Source organism: Lagopus muta, chromosome 10 (assembly GCF_023343835.1).
Source record: "Lagopus muta isolate bLagMut1 chromosome 10, bLagMut1 primary, whole genome shotgun sequence".
Classification (NCBI taxonomy): Eukaryota; Metazoa; Chordata; class Aves; order Galliformes; family Phasianidae; genus Lagopus; species Lagopus muta.
This window is the reverse complement of record NC_064442.1, coordinates 15,543,355-15,568,541: the sequence shown is the minus strand read 5'-3', so window position 1 is coordinate 15,568,541 and position 25,187 is coordinate 15,543,355. Positions and strand designations below refer to the sequence as shown.

Below are 25,187 nucleotides of genomic sequence, written 5' to 3'. Positions count from 1 at the left end.
GTATTTTAGGACCTTCAGAGGAAAATTCATTTGCATGAACACCTGGGCTGTATCAAAACTGTGTAGATTCCACATCTTTCTATGTTTCTCCAACTAAAGTAGAAAAGCAGTTCAAATTACTGAGTGGCTTCTTGGAATTATATCACAGCCTTCTACTCTCCAGCAGTGGTAATTCATAGAATTCATAGAAGTTGTGAATATGGGAATGTGCATCATCTTTACTGTAATTAATCTTCAGAAGTGAATGTTTCCATGTGGTACAGTTCAAATCATTGTTTTTTGGCCTTCCTCCTGTATTTCATCTTTCTGGTGACTGAAAGTAGCCCAGTGAAGCCATGCAGGCTGTGCAGCGTGCTGCAGGCATTTGATAATACAGCATGCACTCAGTTGTAACAAAGAAGGTACAGTATGAAGTCTGCCTTGCTGGCCTTCCTTTCACTTAGAAGTGGACATTTGGTGGTGGGGTACGTGGCGTCGTGATTAGTGATGTGCAGCAATGAGAAACATACACCCACCTTTTCCTGAAAGTGGGTGATAGATTTGATAAGGAGATGTATGTGAAACTTGCAGCTGGATAGTTTCGATGCTTAAGAGATAATTGGCGTAGCAGCTAATGGATGTTCCCACAGAGGAATATACCTTACTGACCGTAGTCTTATGACTACTGTGGAACAATCAGTGGACCCTGTCCCTTATCAGACTGTGAATGGGGTCAATATCATTACAAAGAAAAGAAAAAACACGCATGTCCTAATGTAGTGATTTCATTTGTGCTTAGGTAGGGATCAAGTTGTTAAGCAATTAATAAAAATTTGTATAAGTATCTACCTGCTCCGCTAACATGCATGGGGAATCAGGCCTCCAGTACTGTAAGGAATCGTGTAATCTGCACGGATATCATCTCATAGTCTCAATTTCATAACTGAATTTTGTAAGCTGGCTGGCAGTACTGCAAGCCTGTTGTTCTCTGGAGGCCTTTTTGAAATGGCAGCTGTACGCAGTGCAGGCTCTGAGAACAGGGAGGGCTTCCTTCCCGCTCAGAGGAAGTGCAGCATTCCTCACATTGCACAAAATTGAACTGGAAATGCGAGGGGTAAAATCTTTAGGACATTTTAAGTGTGAAGTGCTGCCTTGAAACAGCATCAGCATTATCATTTGGAACCAAGGGATAGCCTCCAGAAAATTCCATTCCCGTTATGAACGGCAGACAAAAGGTTGTGAAGGGTGGTTGTAACTGATTGCTGATGAAGTTATGACATACTGCAGCTAGCAAGGCTCCTGCTAGCAAAAGGCATAATATATATTGCTACAGATCACATAATGGTAAATGAACACTTACTGCTTCTGTGGCAACTGGATTGATTGTTGTGTCCACCTTCAAACAGTTTTTGCTTTGTTTTACAAGTAAACGTATTTGTCCCTGCTGTGTTGAAGTCAGAAGATGTCAAACACACAGAGCTCAAAGTGAAGACTGTAGTGATGTGCATGGGAGCTAGTTTCAGCTTTTGCAAAAATTGCTTCTTATGTGCCTGTATAGTAATAAAGGATGTGCATTCTTCTCTTGCAAATACAATCTTGTTTTCACAGACCCATATACCTAGAATGTTACTGCAAGATAGCAGAGTATTTGGTTGCCAGACACCAATTTCACACCATAAGCTGTGATCTGATTATTTAAAACAAAGGAAACTTGATGAAAAATATCATTAAACTTTCTTAGTACATTTGAGAAAATTACAGTTGCAAGAAAGTCAGATCAAAAAGTTTTTCAGTTTGGAGCCTGTGATGCAAATTTCTTGTAACTAAAATGCTGTATCCATTGCCCAAAATGAGAACTTAAGTATTTCTGTACTGAATATTCACTTCCCTGCAGCCTAAATGGAAGAGTCACCACAGAAGGATAAGGATGCCCATACATATTTCAGTGTTGTGGGAGAGTCAGTTGTGCTCAAATGAGAGCATGTCAAATCTGCATGGTAATGAACTCTAGCTTTTAACCTTCAGAGACTGTGTTTAGGAGGTGGAATGGTGAAGCTCAAGTCCTGGCTCTGCCTGATTTGCCTCCGCATCTCAGATAATAGCCTAAGCTACCAGGCTGCTAACTGTTCTGAAGGAGCACATTTGCAAAATTCTCGGGAGTTTCATCTTTGCTCCAGCATAGAATGAAAAATATTTTCTAGTGCTTGATGAAATATAGTTCTCATGTTCCTGCCAGCCACAACTGTAACTTCTGGCAAGAGTCACTTTGGCTTCCAGTCAGCATCGCGGTTGGGGAAAGCAGCAAAGTAGCCTAGAGCTTGTTCTGCTGCCCTCCTCCAGAGCCGGGTCACGTAGGCAGAGACCTCAGCCCTGAGTGTGTTGTGCATTTCCTCCCCTTAATTATGTTTGACAGGAGATGGAAAGATACCATGTTTTGATGGAAAAGATTTTCTTTACAGTTAAAGGCAATCATACGTCTCATTCTCATGTTTATTAATGTATGCATATACATGTACTTAATATGTATCTCTCAAATCCAGATAGATTTTCAGAGATTGAGTGTGTTAGAGCTGTTGGCAGAAGATTCTCTCGTGCATTCTCCAGAACTCCTTGCTCAGGATTCTGCATTGTATTGCCATGCACTCCATTGGAGAGTATTTGCCATGCACAGGTATTGCTTGAACTGAGGTGGAAGCAGTGCAGCACTAATTGCCAGGGATGTATAAGCAGCAGCGCAACACTTCCTGCTCCCTGGAGAGTTCAGTTCCACCACAAAGTGAAGGGTGGCCCGAGCAGTGAACGAGCCATTTGCCCTTTTCAACTTGGTGTGTTTTCACATAGATGTTCTATTTGGTCCTCAAAGCACCACTGTCACTCTGGTCATTAGCTGCTTATTGTCTTTTTTTTCCTTCCTTCTATTACCTTGCTCTGCTCTTATGGCTGGCATCTTTCTTTCCATCCAAGTAATGTCAGAGTGTAATAGGCTCTTGCTATGGATCTGGAAAGCAAAGTTTCCCTAGAAACAGGCTGTGATTTTTAAGTGGCTTAATTAGGTACAAACTACTACATAAGAACATCTTAGATAAAAACAGCTTTAAAAGCAATTAGAAAATGGAACAACAACTGTAGTATCTGTTTGGTTTTGTTTTGGTTCTTATAGGAAACTAAAAGCATATGATGTTAGGGAATGGAGATTTGAACAGACCAGAGCAACCTTATGAAGAAAGCAAAACAAAACAGACGTGCTTGTCTGGATTTGTGTCAGTGGGAGGCTACTGTGGCCCTACAGCAGTTAATTTGCGAAGCATGTTGCTGCTGGCATGCTAATTAGGTATTCCTTGAACCAAGAGGCTGTCAGTTGCAACTTTCAGAGCTAATCATTTAAGAAAAAAAGGGCTGATGAAAGTTTTTTGAAAGTGTACAGTTTAGAGGCTGCCTGTGTCTTTCTCTGTGTTTGTCTCTTAAAGCTCATTCTCTTTCTGTATGAAAAATGGTAGCATAGTAAGATTTTTCAATGCTTAGAAGAAATTAACAGCTTTGAGAGGAAAAACCTCTGCTTTGAGCTGCCTGCTCTGAAGGGTTACCTTAGTGAGGTAGAAGAGTGAGGGGAATGGTGCAACGCACACCCAGACCTGCAGGTAATTATTTGGCTTGCAGATGTTAATGCAACTTCCAGAGTCAGTGGAGCTATGAACCACGAGTTGCTGTAAAAGCTAACTGTGCCTATTCAAAGAGCTGGATGATGCACATGTTTGTTGCATGTAGATTTTTTTGTATTGATAAGAATTTGTGATCCTTTATTTTAATATAAATTGCTGAATATTATGACTCACTTGAGGACATCTTCACTCATAGTAGACTGAAGAAGGCTTAAATACACCTTGGATGAGTATGCAGCTGTGAAGAAAAGCCATCTGCAAGTATGATGCCTCCTTTTAAACATGAATGCAACAACACATCAGCACAACAACGCTGCTTCCACTCTGATGCAGTGCAAGCAAACCTGTGTTTCCCATCGGAGCCCCTAAATGATTTTAATCCCAGAATCAGTCACTGAGGGGATGTTAAGAATGGCTGAAAACTGGCCTGTAGGGTAAGGGAAAAACACTTCTGTGTATTTTCCCTATTGTTATGTGCTCTTTTTAATTCACGCAGTTTCTGTGAGAATTGAAGTTCAGTCTACAACAATTTTGCAGACATAGTATGGTTAATTTTGGCGCTGCTGAAAAATCTTTTAAGATTTTTGAAGTAAAGCAAGATTTTAAGTAAAGTTTTAAGTTTTCAAGTGAAACAATTGTGGTGCTCTTATGTATATAAATTAAGCACATCATCAGCAAGCCAGAAGACTGGAGAAACGTCCCTTTCAGTAGTTTTGTGTTTCTGAGTTGATTAATGAGCAGTCTCAATTGAAGTGGGCATATATTTTTGCAGGTTACACATCTTCACTGTGGATCAAAAGAATCTGAATAGCATCTTCTTTCTTCCCATACAGATAATAATGATTGTACAGATCAGCTTCCTTGAACCTTGTTACACTGTAGTTTTCTATGTGAAATAGTAGGCACATTTACAGCTTACAAAGAACTCGCATTCTGTGTACACAGAAACTGTTATTTTTAATGTAGCTTTCAGTTTTAGCATATAGGCATGTAAATTATTTGGAAATGTTGCTGAAATTTATGGAATCCATCCTTAGCATTTAGTCTCCAAACACCAAACATTTGGCTCTGCGGTCAAAAATAACCTCAAGAAATTTGATACCTGTCTTAAACAGCTTCTGTGACTTTGGAAAGGCATCATTTACCTCAAATTAGCCCAAAGGATGGGGAGAAAACTGCTTCCTTTGGTCTTATTCTCTCTTTTCAGCAAATAATTGTTTTGTGCCAGCGTTATTCTTGATGTTTGGATTTGGTGGGTTTTGGTTTTTTTCATGTTCTGTCGATGGGCTTTCTGCTTCCATTTTTGTATCAGGCCTAGAAAACTGGCAAGCACGTATCATCCTGATATGGTAGTTTTGATCTTTTATTTAAATGTATGATCCCAAATAGAATTGCTTTCACACTAATCTGTCTCAGTGTTCATGGAACTGAGGCATGTTTGGACTCAGGATGTCAAACTATAGTTCTCACTGGCAGTAAATCCTCATTACTGGTTCAGACCACTGCAGGAAAGGCATCATGCCTTCCTACAGACCTCCAATTCAAGTAATGCTGAAATTGATCTCATTCTTACCTGCTGAATATTTTCCATTGTTTGCATCTGTGAGTATGTTTCAGGCCTGTAGATATTGCATTTCAAGTGTTTCAAGGAAGATACTGATTGACAGATATGCTTTGGTGTTAGCTGTAACGGTGTAGATCTGGAGTACTGTAGTGTATTAGCTTTTACCCCAGCAGAAGCTTCCTTCTAGTTTCAGGACATTAAGTGTTTTAGAGAATCTTCTCTTATTCACTGTAGTACCTTTGAGTGTTGCTTTGTGAATCAAAAAATGGTTTTAGTGTCTTTAAATTCAGTTAGGCTTTACAAGAACAGGCTTTGAACTGGGGAATTCATGTGAATGAGTTAGCCACGAACAAAACGCATTGGCAGCCATCAGTTGCCTTACCTATTGGTGGCAAGTGTGAGAAGATGAAGCTCAATAAGACTGCCGTAGTAGAGATTACCTAGCTGCTTGTTTAACTGTGCAGCAAGTAATGAAGTCAGGGATTGTAATGTCACATCAACTACATTACCTCATTTTCTTCTCTTGTAGACAGAGGGAGGTTAAAAATAATGAGCCTGTCTGCCTTTCCCCATGCCCCTGAGCACACTGAATCACAAGCACCTTCTTTCTAAAACAAATTTATTTCTTGCTGCCTCCTTCCCAACCAAGACTTGCCTGTGATGAATACCAGACTTCACAGCATATTTGTCAAAGCGGTGCACCTGTGAGGGTTCCAGCACAAGATAAATTTTGTCAGGCCGGGGGAATAGAGGGAGGTACTAGGCAAGGAATAAATCTTTGTGTGTTACGCCAGACTGCGAATGAGCGTTCTCCTCCTAAGAATCGCCCCTGTGACAAGTTATGATAAATTACACTCTTTGTTGACACCTTCATCGTGTTATTTATGGCTCATTAATTGAACCAAAAAGGAGACTTGTAGCGCAGCAGGGGCATTGTACAGTGCTTTTCCAGTAGGTTGGAACTCAAACCAAGGAACAAAAAAGGAGGAGAAAAAGGTGAAGTAATACATACATATGCATACTCGTCACTGGAAACAGCTCAGTGCTGTGTGATGTCAGTTCAGAACTGCAGCAAGTATGCTCTGTCCTCGCAGGAGCATTCAGGCTTGGTCCCCCTGGATGTGCTGGTAGGCTGTGCACGTCTGTCTTGCACTTTCAGCTTTAACTCCTAGGTTGTCCAGTTTCTCGCTCTAGCCTTCACCATACCTCATATTCTTACTATTACTTGTCCCTGCTTCTCCCTAACATTCTTTTGCCAAGAGTGGTCTTCTGATGTCGTAGTGGATGAGAAGGAAGGATGCAGATGTGCTGTGAAAAACTGGAATATTTCTAAACCAGCACCAAATGCTATAAAGCCCTCTGTTACCAGAGAAAATTCCCCGTGCTTCACAATCACTCCTAGTTGATGTCATATTTTGGCAGAACAATTATTTTCAAGGATGAAGCCTAGAGAGAGTAAGATTTCACAACACTATCTGATGAACACCTTGAGAACTCTGAGAATTGCAGCCACCTCCGGCTGCTCAGGTGCAGCACAGCTGCACTCCTTTATGTGAAGGCAGTTAAGGTGTTTCTGTGTGCAGGAGCAAGCTCCCCTGTGCTCATCCTACCAGGGGAAGATGCTGCATTTTTCCTGCTCTCGCTGAGATGGATATTGACTTGGCCTGGGGCAAATCAATAATAACAAAAATGAGTTTGTAGTGTTGGTGCTGTTTTTGTCTGGAGAGCAGGGGTGTTCAGAGCAGAGGAGAACCAGTGGCAGCAATCTATGGGTGGCTTCCAGCTCCCTCGTGGCCCACCAAGCAGGCTTGGTGCTGCCCAGAAAGGCGCAGTGCCAGCACTGCTCTGGGCAGGGAGGGCTGCCCACCCTGCGCTCCAAAGCAGCTGCAGGAAGGTCAAGGCATGAGGGGGAACCCACGTGGGCAGAGTTCACTGCCCTGTGAAGCAGCAGTTCCACACCAGTTACTTTTAACCTTGAAATATACAAGACTGTTTTTATGTTCTGTTCTGGGCTGAAATGTAGTCTGGAGATCTGCTAAACTGCTTGCTGGAGGACCTGTCCAGCGCTGCAATGCACCCTGCACGCCCTTCTTTCTCTCCTTTCTCTTTAAGCACTGAATGCTGCTTATAGGTCTTCTTCTATACTTCACATCCCGTACTGCATTGCCAAAGTACGGGCAGCAGCTTCTGGAGCCAGGAAGCAGAATGTTGCATGTTGAGCATGAGCAAAGAGAGGGAAACCATACATGCAGCAGAAGTCTGAGAGAAACATATTAGGTGGGGAAAAAAGGCTGTAGCAGGCAGCGTACAGCAGCCAGTTTCAAAAACAGCTGTCACACAGTTCTACTGAGCTAGGCTGAACCCCTTCCCTGAACTCTGTGCCATGATTGGGAATGGAGCATTTAGCACAATGTTTTGTCTTTTTGTAATTGTGCCCTTCCTGCAGCATTTTCTCTCCAGCCAACTGGCCTCATTTTCAGTTACAAGACGAGGGTATGAAATTATTATTATTATTTTTAATAACACTCAGAGAACAATATTAGAGTAATTCTTAGAAGTATTTACTGACAGGTAACTTTCTCATTTTTGAAAGTTGTTAATTACTTGTAGTAATTTAGGCCACATTACTAAGCGCAAGAAGTAGGTCTCTGGATGAAGCATTTGACTGAAATAACCTTGAAGAGCTGCTGCTTCCTCATCAGTCCTTTTGTTTTCTCTAGCCGTCAGTTTTCCAGGATATGACCTGAGCCCAGTTTAACAGATGACTTTTTATGATTGCCTGTGGTGGGTATGGTAGAGTATCTGCACTTGATGAGAAGCTGTACTGAAATAATTCCCGTTTAATATTATATTCAAGTTTCCTTATGCAAACTTTTTTTTTTCCTTTATTATTGATGAAAAGGGAATTTCACACATGGTGGTATCTTGTCTCTGTCCTTTATAGAAAGACATAATTTAAAAATGCTTTTTTTATTCACCAGTTGTCTTGTTCAGTCTTTTACTGCCTTGGGGCAGTTATAGACTTACCCAGTTTTATTTTTCACTGATCATGTCACTGAGAAATACAAATTGATTCCCTGCACATTTGCACATGCCCATTGCTTTGTTTCCAGATGTTGATATTAACTGTCACAGCATGCAAAAACAGCTTCAACCCTTGGGTCTCAAACAGTGTAAGCATGTGAGTAGGATCCCACAAATGGGACTATGAATTGGGAATTGTTGTCCCCAAGTTACCTGCAATTCACAGAACTTAAGTAGCCTTAGGAGGCCTTTAATTCTTAGACCACTTCTGCATAAATCAGTCAGATACAGTTAGTAAAATGTTCTCTAACTTTGAAACTGATTTTTTCCACAAGCTGTGGAACAGTATTACTGTGTCTGTGACACAAATAAAAAATATGTGCTGTCGTAATGAAGATACCAAAAAGAAGTGATGGTGTCTTACTGAAATTGAGCAGTTAAGGTACATGAAGGCAAAATCGAACTCTTTGTTGGAGGGTTAACATTTGAAAATATTGTCGTTCTCAGTAACAAATAGGAGAGAGCAGAATCAGCAACTGTAAATCTGCTCATAGGAGGTAAGTGCCGCCCACATGAAAGAAATGTTGGCTTCGTTCTGCCTTTCTGCTTTCTTGTTGTCAATTACAGTGCTAAAGGAGGAGGGAAAAACAACCTCTAAGTCAGTCTTACATAATACTTTGTTTTGTAAAGGTTCTACTAATCATGTCAATACTGAGCCTCTAGTAGCTAGTTTTTGGTAATTACACTGGAAATGCCCAGTTTGTACATAGTAATTCCAACTATAATTACCATGAAATTATATAACTACAAATTACCCTGTCATGTGGATGGCCTAAATAAGCGTGTACAGTACCTGCTCTGTGATAACAAATTAGAATTACATGGTTGGTTAGCTAGTAGTAATACGAGATGTTTGAAGTGGCCAACCGAGCTGGCTAGTTATGTGGGGAGAAAGTGTTGTGTTTTTTTTTTTCTTCTAACGTGTGGTTTAAATTTACAAGTAATAGGCTATTTCTTTCCTCACTGAAAAGAAAAAAAGGGTTCTGACTTCGGCTTTGTTTGTTTTTAATGAACATCTACATTGGATTGAATCATTTGCTTGGTCACTGCCAGCTGCTGTTTGTTTGCCTGGGTGCCTGCTGCTGCTTGTGGGGGACACATTTCCAGTTTGGTTTTGTTTTTTTGTTGTTTTTTTTTTTTTTCAGAGATTTCTGACTGTATTCATTCGTCTGGTTCACCCTTTTATTAAAAAACAGAGCATTTTTTGTGTTACCAGAAGAAAAGAGAGAAAATAGCTGGAGAGATTATATACAGGCAATATACAGGCACAACCTTTTTGTTTTCCCTGTGAATGGGAAAAATCACATGTGGAAATAATATGCAGCACAGAGCAGCTTGCTCACTGTATCTGAATCCCCTTTCAAAACATCCGTGCTGTAAATTCATTACAAACAATGGAAATAATGCTGATCGTTATCTCATGTCCTTCACCTCTACTCTTGGGAGGAAGAGCAGAAAATGGAGGCAGTAGGTCTTTTGAAAGACTACCTAGTCTAGAACTGCTGTACCTCAAAAGACAGACCAACTGTGGAAGTGGACTCATAGTGTGAAGGACTCATAGTAGCCTTCCTTTATGATGAGAGCAAAGAAGCAATCTTGACAAACACAAAACAGACGAAATTATAGTTTTCTTCTACAGGTGTGTTGCTGAACTTACTGCAGGTACAGCTAGGAGCAAAGTTACTGCAGAAGATGGTTTCTGCATTCAGTGTAAAAGTTATGGGAAAGTGACAGAAGAAGAACTCCACACTAGTGTGGGCCTCTCTGGTGCGGAGAAATTCACTGATTGACAGTTCTGGATTTTGCTAAGCGTGGATGGTGTTATCATTAAAGCCCACCAGGTGGCAGCATGAAGAGGTTCTTATGTTGCTTTATTTTGTCCTGAAGTTTCATTTTGGGGGGATTTGCCAAGAGAAAAATGAGTTGCTTCAATCAGAGCACGTTAAATGTGGTTTCCTCTTGTCTAGCTGGACTTGGTCTTAAAAACAGCATGAGGAGACTTCTATCTCACTGAAATGCTCGTTTGTTTTGATTTGTAACAATCTTAGAGTATGTAGTTGTCTGGCTGTGGAAAAGACTGTAACTTGGACCTAAAGTTTTTATTGAACGTTAGAACTTTTCCAGTGGTCACTGAATCTTCATGCAGAGGTCATGCCGGCTGTATCTTTTCATCTGTAAGAATCACCACAGAGAAAGGTGTTACTGCAACTAAATTGTACTTGAAATTCTTAGTTTCTAACAACCTGGCTTCACTTGGAATTTGCCAGGATTTTTTTGGTTCTTTCCTAATCCCCATTCTTTACGTGCACATGATTCTCCCTGCTGATGGGTGCTTGCAACCAGGTCTAGCTAAAACTACCCTGAACTAGGCTGCTGGTTGAGTTGTCAGGATAAAAGTCGTTCATCCCCAAGTACTCTGACCACTTTTCAAAGAGGATGCAGTCAGTGACATAAGAACACACTGCCCGAGCTGCTTAGAGAGACAGAACAGTCACAGCTTACAGCAAGGCCAGGAGATGCACTCCTTGAAGTCATGGTGAGACGAAGATCGTGGCAGCTGCTGTGGAGAGACAGAGATTGGAATCTGAGAGAGTTTTCTGAGCTTTCTGTTACACCAAATCTCCACTTTTGCAAATGTATTAATTGCCTGTGCTAATGCTGTAATGGAAGTATGCTTTAAAGGGACTAAGAACTGAACAGCTGTCCACTAATGAAAATGGAGTGGTCAGCATTTAAAGTCTAAATGTACCTCACTAATTTATGGTGTGCTGCAAGGTTTTCAGTTTAACAGCTGAGGCAGTGGAGTTTTCTTTTTAAAGTCTGTCTTGTGGAAAGCAGAATTATTCATGTTTCAGAAAATTAATTATCAAATGTCCTGATAAGTATGTAAACTTAATGATCATTCGGAAAAACAGCTGAAGTCTGTGATTTATTCTGCAAACTTAGAATAAGTTTTTGGCCTTGCAAAAAGGAGAAGGATAATTCTCTGATTTCATGTTTTTAAAGTAGTTTTAGAATAACCAAGGAATTGTCAGTGATTCAAGGAATGTTAATGAATCTTTTATTGTTTAATTCAAGCCAACCAGTTGCCTTTAGGGCTGCGTGTCATCTTGGCTAGTGTGCAAGTAAAGAATTTTAAGTAGGTGGTATTTTCAAGCATCATCCCAAGGAATTATGCTACAGAGAAGAACTCTGTAAATTCTGGGTCTAAATTTAAGCAACAGATATGTTTCTTCAGTGAGTGTCTTTTATTAGCAGAGATTTCAAAGAGAAGATGTCTGAACGGTTAGAACTTGGAACTTCTAGCTGGCTAAAATGTATGTTGTCAACATCTTTAACAGTAATGTAAGTATTTTAAGTTGATTTCCCTTAGGGATGCCTGAAGAAAAACATATCTTAGTATGGAGTAGCATGTAACGCTTCAAATGTGCTATATGAATGGAAGTAACTGGGGAATGTGCATTGCGCCGTGTGGGATCCTTTTGAGGCATGGCATCCAGCTTTACAATTAGAACAAAGCTACTGTGTTGTGCTTGACAGTTTGGGGTTTCTGTTCATTACACTTCAATAGAGAATGATGTTTGTAACTCATTGGCTCAGAAGTTTGTTCTTTTTGTTTTTGGTTTTGTTTTTTGATGTTTTTTTTTTGTTGTTGTTGTTGTTGGAAAATTCTGAAGAAGTGCCAGGATTACAGCTGTCAAATTTAGGCTACAGAAAGAATTACCTTGTAACAGTATGTATTATCTTCTTCCAACAATTAATTTATTATAGTTATTTATACTAAATATATTTGTAGTAAATTATAATAAAAAATGCAACATCACTAAACATTTTATAGAAGATATATAATGAAAGAGCTCATGCAAAGTCTTTACAATTTGTATTAGAATAAATGCTTACACAAGAGTAAAAAAACCCATAAGTCTTGAGTACTTCTGTAGTTCAACAAACACTTATAGGAAGTGTTGATGCATAGAAATATGAATTATATGGGAGCATTTCATATTCCCTAGAATGCAGAAGTGAAGTAGAAGTGAGTTGTGAGTATGTGCTTTCTGTTAATGAAGCATCATTAAGCCATGCTGACTGTTTCCTTGTTGTCACACAGAAAGGTGCTGCTTATTATGTAAGTAAATAAAATCTACATCTGAATTTCAGTAGGTCTACTAAAATGGTAGTGGTATAAATAGAGCCAGAATTCTGCTTTGCCTACAGAATAAACGAGTTAAGGAAGTTGCATGTAAATTGATAATTGCTGAATATCTTACAATTGCACTTCTTGTCTCGCATCCACAGTTATTCTTTTTTTTTTTTTTTTTTTTTTTTCCCTTTTAAAGGGCTATGTTGAAAAAGACTGAAACTTTGGCAATTGCCTCCAGCTGAGGAAAACTAGTTATAAGCTCTTCCGAGTTATACAGGAGAGCCTGCAATTATTAGGTGCATTCTGAACTAAGGAGGGGAATCTAAAGATAATGAAATAAATCTGTCAGAGCTGGAAACAGGTGCTAAACTCAGAGAACCCGGAACAGACTTCCCAGAGAGGCTGTGGATGCTCCACAGGGTGTTCAGGTCTTGATTGGGTTGGGCTTTGGGCAGCCTTGGTGTAGTGGGAGATGTCTTTGCCCATGGTCTTTAAGGTCCAACCTAACCTCTTGATAAAATTCTCTTCAGTGATAAAACTCGTAGTGTTTTTGATAAGCCTGTTTCTCTTACTGCCTTCGGACCTGCAGAAGTAACACCTTCAAGAGTTTCTTGTATAGATACATAAGTCAGTCCATAACTATATAACTGTTCCCAATACTGTGTTTATGAGTATTTGGCTGTATTAGCAGCAGTGGACACTTCCCAGACTTAGATCTTGGTTTGGCAACCTTTAGCTACAAAAAGAATGTGCAAATTAAATCTGTAACTTGTGCAAATTCTTCAGATTTCTTCTTTTTTTGTTTGCAGAAGGTGTCAAGTGTATGGGTTGATGGAGCAGCCGAGATCGTTTTCATTTTAGAAATGCCCTACAATTACAGCAAGTGCCAGTGCTGCCTGTAGCTTATGGGTGTAAATTTCTGTGCACACAGCCTATTAGACAGGAGAAGTGAGTTTGTGTGGTACAGCAGTTTCTGATGACGCCATGCCTGTGCAATAATGACACCATTTGGAGACTAAGGTTTTGCTGACACTCTCTTAGTTGCTTTTGTCAGTAGCCAGAGGAGCTTCTTTTCCCAGGATCAACAAGAGCAGGCATTTTCAAGGGAAAGCACATCTTTCAACTTCATATGTGCTGTTAAAGAAAGGTCGTAATGTCTAAAGTTTGGAATTCAGTTTCACTTAATTTTGGGATTGTGTGCATCAGCATTTACACCAGAAGTATTTGCATGAGATCAAAGAGCATCTTTTCTGTGGTGCATCTGTTCCAGAATTACTAAGCAAGGCAACTGTAATCACTAGTGCTGAACACGTTTGGATTATGATCAATCCATAGATATTTTTTTTTTTCACAACAAAAAGAAATAGCAAGAGGTAACTTTTGTTAAGTTAGTTATTTTTGAACATAGCTTTATGTCTGTATTGGATGCTATATTTGAAAGGCTCTACAGTTGGGACTCTGGAGCATTCTGAGATGATAATGATAAAAGTAGCTTGCATTAGATGTTTAGGGCAAAAAAGCATAAGCTTAACGTTCAGATCATGAATTCAATCAGCTAAATCAATTAGACTCATGCATTTGTTTGATTTGCAGAATTAGAATATGATAGCATTTATGAGTTTATGCTTTTTAGAAGTAGCTGAAGATGGGTGCAAAAGTAAATGGACCACACAAGTAGTTCTGTGACTTGTTTACATAGTACACAGCTTTTCAGTCAAGCAGTACAGCAAAACAGTATGCATGGTAGGCTTGGCTGCCTGCAGTAGAAGGATACTTTCCGTGTGTGATGGCTGGTCTTACACCATTGCTGGGTGAGCTCTCCCTTTCTACATGGCTAATAATGCAAATTCTGTGATGGAGGAAAAGGCTCCAATTCCATAAAGAGTCACTTCTTTTCCTTAATGACCAGCATATGACATATTAAAACAAAAGCATTTTTACCTTTTAGATTACCCCAACTATGGATTAATGGCTATAGAAGTACATAATTTGATATCCTAAAGCTTTTATATATTCAGTTCTGAAAAGGAGTTGTGATGAGAAATTTTGGACAGTAATTGAGTAACATAAACGCTGGCAGATAGGGGGGTCCATTCACAAGTTAGACATGCGTATTATTTCTATCTTGCTATCAATTAGTGCCAAGAGTAAGCAGTCCAGAGAAGCTTTGTAAACTCTAACGAGGAAACAGTTTGGGAAAAGCTCTCTCACAGTTCTGGTCCAGGAGGTGAACGCAATCATACTGTCATATATTGCTGGTCAGTTCTCTGTTTATTGAGAAAATCCTGTTTTTTGTAATGCATATTGATTGCAATTATTTAATTCACAACAGCTCAGAGTGCAGAGACAGATGCATTCTGTTACTGATGTAAGCTTAAGTGACAATCCAAATGAAAGACTTGTCCACATTATTTTAAGACAATAAACATGATGGGTTCTCATTGACAGCATGCTAAATATTAATTTCTCAAACTGAGTTTTAAAAGCTTTGACATGTGTCAAGATTCTGACTGTTTAAAACCAGTCTTCAACCAAAATTTCTTATAAAGTGAAAGCATAAACATTGAATTGTGTGACAAACAAGACTCTGTACAGTCTGTGTATTTAAATGTGAAAACCACCACAACAACAAACAACTCTGTGTATTTTCCAGGCATAATGTGATCCCCAGGCAAGGTATTCTATGATTGTAATGTAGGCTACATTTCTGAAATAGTTCAGGGCTGGTTAATTGCCTTTCACTCATGCTGGGCAAATGTTCCGAAGTGCACTGTCCTAGCTAATAATACCACCAGTGAAAGGAAAAAGAAATCAATGTTGTTGCTTTAAAGAGTTGCCAAATTCTGTGTTTCTTGTGAAAGTTAGGGCTTGGATAAAAACACCAGGGGAAAAAATAATATCTGTGCTTCTGAAGGCAGCACCATTCAGATGGCTCTTCTGAGAGGGAAGTGCATTTTCTGAGATCTTCTGATACTGAAACCTTTTTACTGCTGTTGAGAAAAATCTCTCTGACAGAGGATTTATCTCCTGCTAATCCTTAAGGGACTTGTTTTGACAGAGTCTTTATAGAAGATTTTCTCAGTAAGTTCTGATTTGTTATAAAACAGCAATTACTGATCTGTCCTCGAGCGCCTTTTAGATGCGTGTTTGTTAATGAAGTTCATGTATGTACAGGAATGAAGAAGAAAAGCCAATCAGAATTGTTTACCACAAAAATGCGGAACATTAGGATTTTCCTGGATCTCCAGTTCTCTTTCTAGCCCACAGGGTGCCCGCAGTCTGGGTTTCATTCAGTGTGTTCCTCGGGTTGCTCTTGGCAATGGATCCTGCTTTCTGTTTGTGCTGGGCTTTGCATTTTTATTTCTCCCTCTATATGTGAAGGCATTTCTTTGCCTTCTCAGTAACGTCTGCTTCTAGATTGTAATCTCTTTTCTGATAATTTGCACAGGTAACTGGGAAGTCCTACTTCTACAGTGTCTATGCTGGTTAAGGGGGCTCAGCACACTTTCTTGAAATACCTATGCATTGTTTTTTTTAATGAAGCTCCTTATCTTAGATGGTACACATCTACAGCATCTAGAAAAGTAGGGCTGCATTACCAGTATTGCCTGGGTCTAATGAGAAGGTGGCATGTTTTTAACTAAAAGCTATGTGGGTCGCGCTCTTCTGATGGCTGTTCTCCTGCCAAGCTGTCTCTTCTCTGATGTGGAGGAGCTGTCTGTGTAGTTGACATTGTAGTTAATGCATCCATTGGCTTTGCTTCAGAAAGTGAGTATGGCTGTAAACAAGTATTAATAGGGGAATAATTTTAATAAGTTGAATAATAATAATAATTTGAATAAATACAAAAATAATAAGGCATATTGGACTGATAAGAAAACTTAAGTTTTGAGGGCAAATTGGGCCTCTGAACATTTTAAATGCATACAAATATTTTCCTTAATTCTATGAATGTGCTTAGTCTAAATTAGCAATCTGTGCTTGCTTTGCAGACTTTCTGAATCATGTCAGTGGCAAATCACGCTGCTTTCAGCCAAACGTGATGCTGTAGGACGTGTGTCCCAGAGCACAGTGCATTTTTTGCAGTAATACAGGCATTTTGTAAAAATGGTTGAATTTCTCTATTTTTTTTTAGAAAAAATACCCAGTAAGGGGGCATTTCAGAAGCTTCTTTTTTTTTTTTTTCTTTAAAATATCCTGAACCTCGCTTGCAGCTTGGGTTTGTCAGTGATCTGACAGATGATTGCTGTAATAAATACTGTTCAGATCTGGAAAGCAAATGATTTTGTTTCTTTCAGCAAAGAATGTGAGTTAGAATTTGGGGGGAAAAAAAAGACAAAAGAAAAGTTAATTTAGATATTAATTGGGGTGATTTCCTCTGATTTTCTTTCCTGACTTATTTTAAAATGAAGAAAACTATCCTTACACAAAGGCCTTTCAAAATACCCACAAGTTGACTTACAGGAGAAAAGATGAAATATAGTGTCTACATACTAGCTTGTTCTTTGAGCTGTGTTTATGTGTCATTTAAAAAAAAGCTGAATGGAGGAGATGAGAAGATGGATATAACCTGACTGGATAAAGTATATTGGTTTAAGGACGCTGCAGGGCCCCAGCTCTGCAAAGCATGGGCCATGATGTCTCAGCTCCAATTGGCAAGAACCAAGGTGAAATTTAAGAAAACATGAGAATTACAGATGTGTTGTTTTTGTGAACTGTATTGTGGCATGAATGATATAGTAGACTCCAATAGAGCTGATGTAACTTTTTATGGTAATAATGGATCTCATCCTGTTTGTTTTAACTTTGTCTGGGAGTTGCAAAATGTTTGTCTAATGTCTGAAGGAAGGAAGAGATGAAGGTGATTACACCTACCTTGGTCTAGTTATAACAATAAAAGGTGAAGTCAGATTTTCATATATGGAAAGAGTTGTGGAGCTTCATGGGGAAGATTATCTGATGTTTATTATGGCCTTTGAAAGCAGAGCTGTGTAGAGGATGCCAGTGAGATGGCTGCAGTGTCAGAACTGGAATGTATCAGTGGCCAGAGTGGAATAAAAGGAAATGTTTTAAATCTGTGTAATTGAGAGCTCTATCTGATTATGGACATTGGTTTTATCAGTTTTAAAATCCATGTAAATAAATGGTAGAAATATATTTTTAAATGTTACTCTGACGTATGCAACTCTCCTCAGTCTAGGAGTCCAGCTTAGTCTTACTGCTTGTTTCCTGTACTCTCAGTTCTTCCTTTCAAACTTACCTTGCTAATTAGGATACACAGCAAGCCTGTGTTAATTTATGATGGGCACTGTATTGCTTTTACAATAACCCAGAATCTACCTTGAATACTTCATGTTCAGAGCCCTTGACACTGTATAATTCTCTCATTATAAATTTGTGTTAAGTAGTTCTCAGAGTTAGTCCAGTTGACTGTCCCCCCCTAGATACTAATTGCCACCTCTGTGCCATTATTGCAGAGATCTTGAATAATAACATACAAAGCAGAACAGCCACTTATCACTGCACAGAGGTATCTCTTGAGTGGCTTAGCAGTTGCTTGATGGTCTGCCCACCCGTGATGAATGCTCACAGTTACTTTGCTTTCAGACTAAGCCAAAAATCACTAGATCCCAGCTTTCAAAAACTTCAGTTGAATTTAAGTTAATTTTCTTTCTGCGTATGAGAGAGAATTCTTAGTACATGTGCCCACTGCTTGGTGAGACTGTGAGAAACTAGTTATAAATTATTGTCATGTAAAGCAGGAATTTTGAAATTGCTATTTATGATCTTGCTAAAGATTCTGGTTGAAAATACCAATGCTCTCATCAGTCCAGGCAGTTGTTCACACATGAAAACATTACTTCTTAAAAATTATCTTTACCCAATGTTAAAAATTGTGTGAATATTACATGAATTACTAAGGCAAGATACTTACCTTCTACAGAATGAATTCATTTATATCATTCCAGCTGCCTGATTTTCCTCTAGGATTCTCAAAACAGAAGTAATCCTGATAAAATCACTGGGTGCATCTCATTATTAATATATATAATGACCATCGATGGGCAGGAAAGGAAATGGTTAAAACACAATCAATAAAAACAATAAAAAACAATCTGGTTAAACATAAATAATACCTTTACTAAGATGGGAACTGTGCTTGTTGTCTCCATGTCCTGGGCACTTAGATCAAGTAAAACATTTATGGTAGTAAGAAAATGAGGGAAGAAGGCATTATCAAACAAAGCTTTTGATCTAAATTCATGCGTACTTTTGAACTCCTCACAACTTTAATTGAAGACAAAATAGTACCTGTCTACTGCCTCAATCTGCATTTGCAACTAGGATTTAGCAGTCAGGTGTTGTCATTGATTTTAATTTTTATCCTTTTTTTCGATGGTCATCTTATGTAACCTTATGGTCATCTTGTGTAATTCTTTAGTTATGTAGTTCTGTCCTGAGAATGAAACCTATCTTTTGGACTCTGCAGTTTGGTCTGTATATGACCTGTTTTCCCTTCTGACAGTAAAGGAGGTTGTTTCTCAGGGATCAGAGAGAAGCCCAAAGCGCTTCCTTACATTGTCTTCACCTTTAGTTGAGAGTTGTTGGCTGAAAAGTCAACTCCCAAGGGTTTACAGCAAGCCTGCTCTGTCCCTTCTCTCATCACTGGACTTCCCTAGCATCAGGTTATGCTCAGATATTTGCTCTATAAAGAGCTGGATAAGAAAAATAATTTTTGATCTGTGGATTACTGGGCTAGGTTTTAATGATGACCTTATTTCACTTGAACATACAAAGCTTCTTTTTCTGTATCCTTCTTTTTCCTTAATCCCTTTGCTTTTAGTGTTTGTGCAGTTCACTAGGCTACTAGCAAGTGTTGTTAATAAGGAGCTTGGTCCTTATTACTCTTCTTACTCATGAAAGTATGTATCCTGAGAGAGTTATGTTGAAAAGTTAGCTTTGAAGGTCTCTCCCACTGCAAATAAATGGGCTTGTCATGGTGTTATGGGTGCTCACAGCTTGATGGTGAAAAACAACACAAGTCTTGAGGATTCTGATGACATTTCCAGTGTTACAATTAATTCAAAACAGACTTCTGGTCATCACTTACCACATGAGTATTCTCTAGCAGATGTGAATTTAATTGGCTTGATATCTATCAAAGGACTATTTCTCATTATTACTATATTCTGGTTTCAACTTCATGTGAAATCCAAAAATGTATTTGATATCTTTCAATGCTTCCCACAGCAGTGTATGTTTGTAGTTTTATGTTTCCCTGGTATTTTAAATTAGAAAAATCTCTTGTCCATGGGATGAAACAAGCAAAAGAAGCTTTCTTGTTTAATTTGTTTTGACCCATCTTGTTTTTCAAGGAAGAAATAAAGAAATTCTGTTCTTTTGTTCTGTAATAGTGTAAAAACTTGAAAGACATGCAGGTAGACTCTAAATTCATTTGGCTATCAGTTATAGATGTTCTAGATTGAAGTCTTTCTAGCTAGTTCTGTTAGAGTTAGGTGCAACAGTGCAATGCTGAAGGTCACAAATATTTCTGTGCTGCTGTCATACAAAGCACGTATTTTTCCTAAGAAATACATAGCTGTGAAACTCCAGGTATTTTCTTAAATCCACGAGGTTTAATTTGCAAACAAAGACAAGATTCTGCAAATAGTCTCTTTGTTAGGTAAATATACACTTGCAAATTTGAATGTGGGAACAAATTTCTTCTGCACTGTCACTCACAGATGCCTTAGGTCTCCTCTAAGACTGATCTGTGAGGCCATACTTCATCCTCTGTACAATTATTTACTTGCACACCCTGATCAAATGACCGTTTGATTGGAAGAAATGTAATCTTTGCACATATGCCACACATATGGAGCTTTGGACAACCTGATTTAGCATGAGATGTCCTTGCCCATGACAGTGGGGTGAAACTAGAAGATCCCTTTCAAAACCAAGCCATTCTGTGATTCATAATTCTATATATGGCAACGTGCAAAATCTGTTGATGTGAGAAGCAGTGATTGAGTGACTGGAGAAGCCTCGTTTCCAAATACTTTGCACCCTTTTTACTTTTAATCTCTTTCTGCCTCTTGCTTCAGTAAGTTCCCACTGGTCTGCTTAGCTGGAAATGCATGATGGCGCAGTTCATTCAAGGAGACCTTCCCTGTCTGTGGCTCTTTTCACATTGGCTGAATTTCTCCTTGTCACGCCATCATATATTTAATCCACATGCCTACTGTGTTTTATATTCTCAGATTTTATCTTTTATTTTCAAAAGAGAATTTGGAATAATCATTTCAAAGGCCTGTTCAAACACTTCAAATAGGCCTGTTTTCAAAATGGAACGACTCACTGCTACTCGTACTGTTCTTCCCTTTGCCCTACTCATTCAGAAATTTCCTTAGTGTCTAAAGCAAAGCAGGAAAAAATTGACTTCTGCTGTCTTTAGAATGATTGCCTCTCAAGTGATAATGGCAAACTTTTAAAATGCTTTTCAAGTAGTGTCACATTATATGTAAACACATGAATGCATGCACAGGTACACTTGTAAATTTATTGTTAGAGACTCAGGCATTTATTCTTTTGTCTGAATGTCTGTAGGATATTAGTGTGTCAAGAAAGCATCTCCTTTGTTCTCTCAATAAGTGTTTGCACCTCTTTCTTTTAAGTGAGCCCCGAATATCCAGTCATCAGATGTAAAATTAATAAGCATTAGCATCTTGCAAATTAAAGAAGAAAATGAGAAATGCAATGCAACTAATTATTCTGGGCTGTTCATGGCTTCTATTAGGAAACTGCAAAATCTATTCTTAATCTCTAATAGAACAGACAATTAATTCGTTGTGTAGCTGTGAGGTTATGTGGGATCAAGGCAAAAGCACTGGAGAAAAACTGTAATGTTATATTTGTATAGCAACGCATTTCTCACTTTCCCAGCAATTATTTTCCAACTGATTAAGTCAGTCTATACAGTATTAATTACACAGGCCGTGCAAAGTCTGATAATCATGGACAGAGGTTGTAATTGAGCCCTGTTGGGGAAGGAATGGAAGTTAAGGGGAAAAGTCTTCAATGACAGAAAACACGGTAGTTTTATCTCACTTATTTTTTGTTCCTTTTTCTACCTAAGGAACATATCTAGGTGAAACAGAGGTGGAGGACTTGAAAAATGTCTTTGTGAGGTGCATTTGATAAATGGTATTGTGCATTGTTTGGATGGCTGTGCTCTCCTAAAGCAAGTAGTGTTCATAAAGCAGTTAATATATCATGTAGATCCAGCTTTCCCATGCTATGGACTTTGTATGGTGAAGTGAATAATAGCTACAGCTTGCTGGGGCAGCAGTTCAATGCAGGTCATGTATTTAGAGCACACTGCGCTTGAGTGCTGAGCTCAAAAGCTTAACAGCAGACTTCCTGAAATCTGCTTGAGTGGCCTTGAACAGTACTGAATCCAATGTTGAACTCCTATTCCCCAAAAAACTTTTTTGCCCTAAGAGCTCTATGCTGGCAACAGAACGGAGCCAATATTATCAAGGTATTTAGTGAATTGACAGACATCCCGGATTATTTCGTCTCTCCAAGAGCTGCTCCTGGGAGCATCGTAACAAGGATAGTCAGTAGTCCAACAGCTCAGATGTCATATCAGATATCTTCTGGAAGTATTAAAAACATAGTAGAACCACACAGGAATGGTAATTTTTGTAGGTAAATTATCACAAATTCTTCACAAAGAACACAAGCAGTGTGGAGCTGCTCTGTAGTTCTTCAGCCATTTGTTCTTTTTTTTTTTTGCAGGATCATTTTGTAGCAGTGTCCTAGTCTTTCTAGCTTTGCTTTGGTTAACATAACTTGAATTGCTGGAAATGACTGCTTCTACAGAGTTAATTTGTCAGGAAATGTTTAGTCTTTGTATTTCTTTATTACAGTCTCAGAGCTGAAATGAGTACCTACATGCTTATCATTTCCCTTGTCAAATCACATAATTACCTTGGTCTAAATTTGAAGGTGGCCAGGTATAGCAGGAGAACAGAAAACTTCAGATGCATGCTGCTACCTCTGAGGATGGTGCTGTTATAATTTTTAAGACTAGAATACCATTGTAGAATCTGTATGACTGTACTTGGGTTTTATAATAATTATTTGGTAGCAGTGAAGTTTGGTTAATAAAGCTACTAAATCCAAAAAAGAAACAAACAGAAGCATGTTCCCAATCAGTAACTGCGAAACCTAAGAACAACACCAAGCAAGCCTGAATAACAGCTAATGGTATTCAAGCTTACTTTGTCAGTGTAATGTAATTTATGTACTTTAAGTAGTATCTCCAGATACATTACATTGATAATTTTTCTGGTGTTTCATCTTAGTGTTTTAGTATACGTTATCATTTCCAAGTCTTCCATGCATTTCTGGCGGCTGCATCCAAGTAGCTTTTCCGAAAGGTAATTTCACAATAGCATAGCTAGCTTGGAAGAAAAATGCCTATTTTTTTGCCTTCAGCAAGAAAAACAGTTTTCAGAAGGATGAAAACATTCCTTGAAAAAGTTCTGAACTAAAGTAAGAATTAAGTAGATGTTTGCTGAACAGGAGCATTCAGCATTAGAAATGAGCTTGTAAAATGAGCCTGTGAAATGTTCTTCAGTCAGTAGCCTAAGTAACAAGTTTGGACAAGCAAGTGAAAAGCTATTGCAAATCAGGCATACCTTTACTATTGTGACACAATAATATGCTTTTCAACGTGGATCAATGCTTATGTCCTTCTGTAAATTGTATGTTGTAATAGGTGCTGTACTTGACATTGTGTAAGCATGAATGCCTGCTCATAAAAGGACACGTGAGCTGTCACTGCAGTAGAGGTTCATGGGTTTTGGTGAGTATGATGCTCGGTGGAACGTTCTTTAGTTTGATTTCATTTAAAAAAAAAAAAAGAAGCTAGTCTTCTACTACATATCTGTAGTACTTTCATACAGAGATTACAGTGTAACTGTGTACCTGCTAAAGACCTTGGAAAATATACTGGCTAGTTATGTGTTGTGATGTCTTCCTAGCTTCACTTGTATGCAGTGGAGAAATGATGCACGTGCAATTTAACACAAGCAAGTGTAGAGTCTTGCATCTAGGGAGGAATAATTGCATGCACCGGTACAGGCTGGGGGATGACCTGCTGGAGAGGAGCTCTGCAGAGAGGGACCTGGGTGTCTTGGTAAACAACAGGTTGGCCATGAGCCAGCAGTGTGCCCTCATGGCCAAAAAGACAGTTGGGATTCTGGGATGCATTAAAAGTGTGGCCAGCAGGTGGAAGGAGGTGATCCTCGCCCTCTACTCTGCCCTGGTAAGACCTCATCTGGAGTACTGTGTCCAGTTCTGGGCTCCCCAGTACAAAAAAGACAGGGATCTCTTGGAAAGAGTCCAGTGAAGGGCCACAAAAATGGTGAAGGGCCTGGGGCATCTCCTCTATGGAGAAAGGCTGAGTGAACTGGGTCTATTTAGCCTTAAGAAAAGAAGACTGAGAGGGGACCTGATCCCAGATCTATGAATATCTAAGGTATGGGGGGCAGAATGGCGAGGCCGGACTCTTTTCAGCAAATGTGTGGAGACAGGACAAGGGGAAATGGCCCGAAACTGCAGCATAGGAAGTTCCGCATAAATGTGCACAAGAACTTCTTTAGGTGAGGGTAACAGGGCACTGGAACAGGCTGCCCAGGGAGGTGGTGGAGTCTCCTTCTCTGGAGATGTTCAAGACCTGCCTGGATGCTGACCTGTGCGACCTGCTGTAGGGAACCTGCTTTGGCAGGGGGGTTGGACTCGATGATCTCTGGAGGTCCCTTCCAACCCCTGCAATTCTGCAATTCTGTGATATGCAGCACTCTGAGGTGGAGACTGGCACCTGAAATTTGCATTGATGTGCTTGGATTCTCAAGACAAATTCTACTCCCATTTTATTCAGGTTTTTTGTTTGTTTGTTTGTTTTTTGTTTGTTTTTGTATATTTTTCCAGTCTAAATCACATTTGTGCAATGATTATCTGAACACGTTCCTTCAAAACCAGCATATTTCTACACTGGGGCTGCATTATGTCTTTAAAAAAAAGAGAGCAGTGCAACTGGGGATGCTTTGCTTGAATAATGCAGGTACTAATACATGGGCTTGAGAGGAAAAAGGATTGTTCATGATCTGTGTGTAGCAGTTAACTTGTTCATGCGCATGTAGTGTAATAAATTGAAAAGCCCAAAACAAAGGAAATTGTGTGGAAGTTTGTTGCAGTTTTTGTATTTTCACTAAGAGGTGGACTTTGTTGATTGTAATTACTATTGTTATTCAGTTACCTGCTGAGAACTGAACCAAATGAGAGCTTGTGGTGTTGTTATTTATAGAGCCAGGTTCTGACGCTGTGTTTGGTTGTGACAGACAGACTGCCACAACCTTTCTGAGCCCGGCAGTCTTCTGCCTGAGTTAAACTGCAATGTGCAGTGGTGGTGCTTTTAAAATGGACTAGCCCAGAAGGCTGAATTTCATTAAATAGTGATAAAGCTTGCCCTACTTGTGTTAAACACAAATCTACAGTTTTTAAGCAAAAACCTGTTCTGGGGAGAATGTATAAAATTGTTACAAAGCTCAAATAAGAACTTCAGTCTTCCTTTCCTTTTGTCTGAGGGAGCAGTAGCTGCCCTGTTGCTGGTTGAGCCCATATTTAGAGGAGTCATACGGAGTACAGAGCACAGATTTGTCCCGAGGATGGTTACAGGTACACAACCTAT

The 25,187-nt window shown here is 39.2% G+C and overlaps 1 protein-coding gene across 4 annotated transcripts in view; it reads left to right on the top strand.

Annotated features, from left to right (window-relative positions):
- RORA (RAR related orphan receptor A) overlaps positions 1–25,187 on the top strand; it is a 384,562-nt gene that overhangs the window by 165,315 nt on the left and 194,060 nt on the right. The window contains exon 2 of one of the 4 annotated variants that reach the window (XM_048955843.1): positions 23,214–23,300. The exons of the other annotated variants lie outside the window; for them this stretch is intronic. Within the exon in view, the coding sequence (XP_048811800.1) occupies positions 23,291–23,300 (10 nt within the window). The 5' untranslated portion in view covers positions 23,214–23,290. The remainder of the gene's footprint in view (positions 1–23,213; positions 23,301–25,187) is intronic. 4 annotated transcript variants of the gene reach the window in all.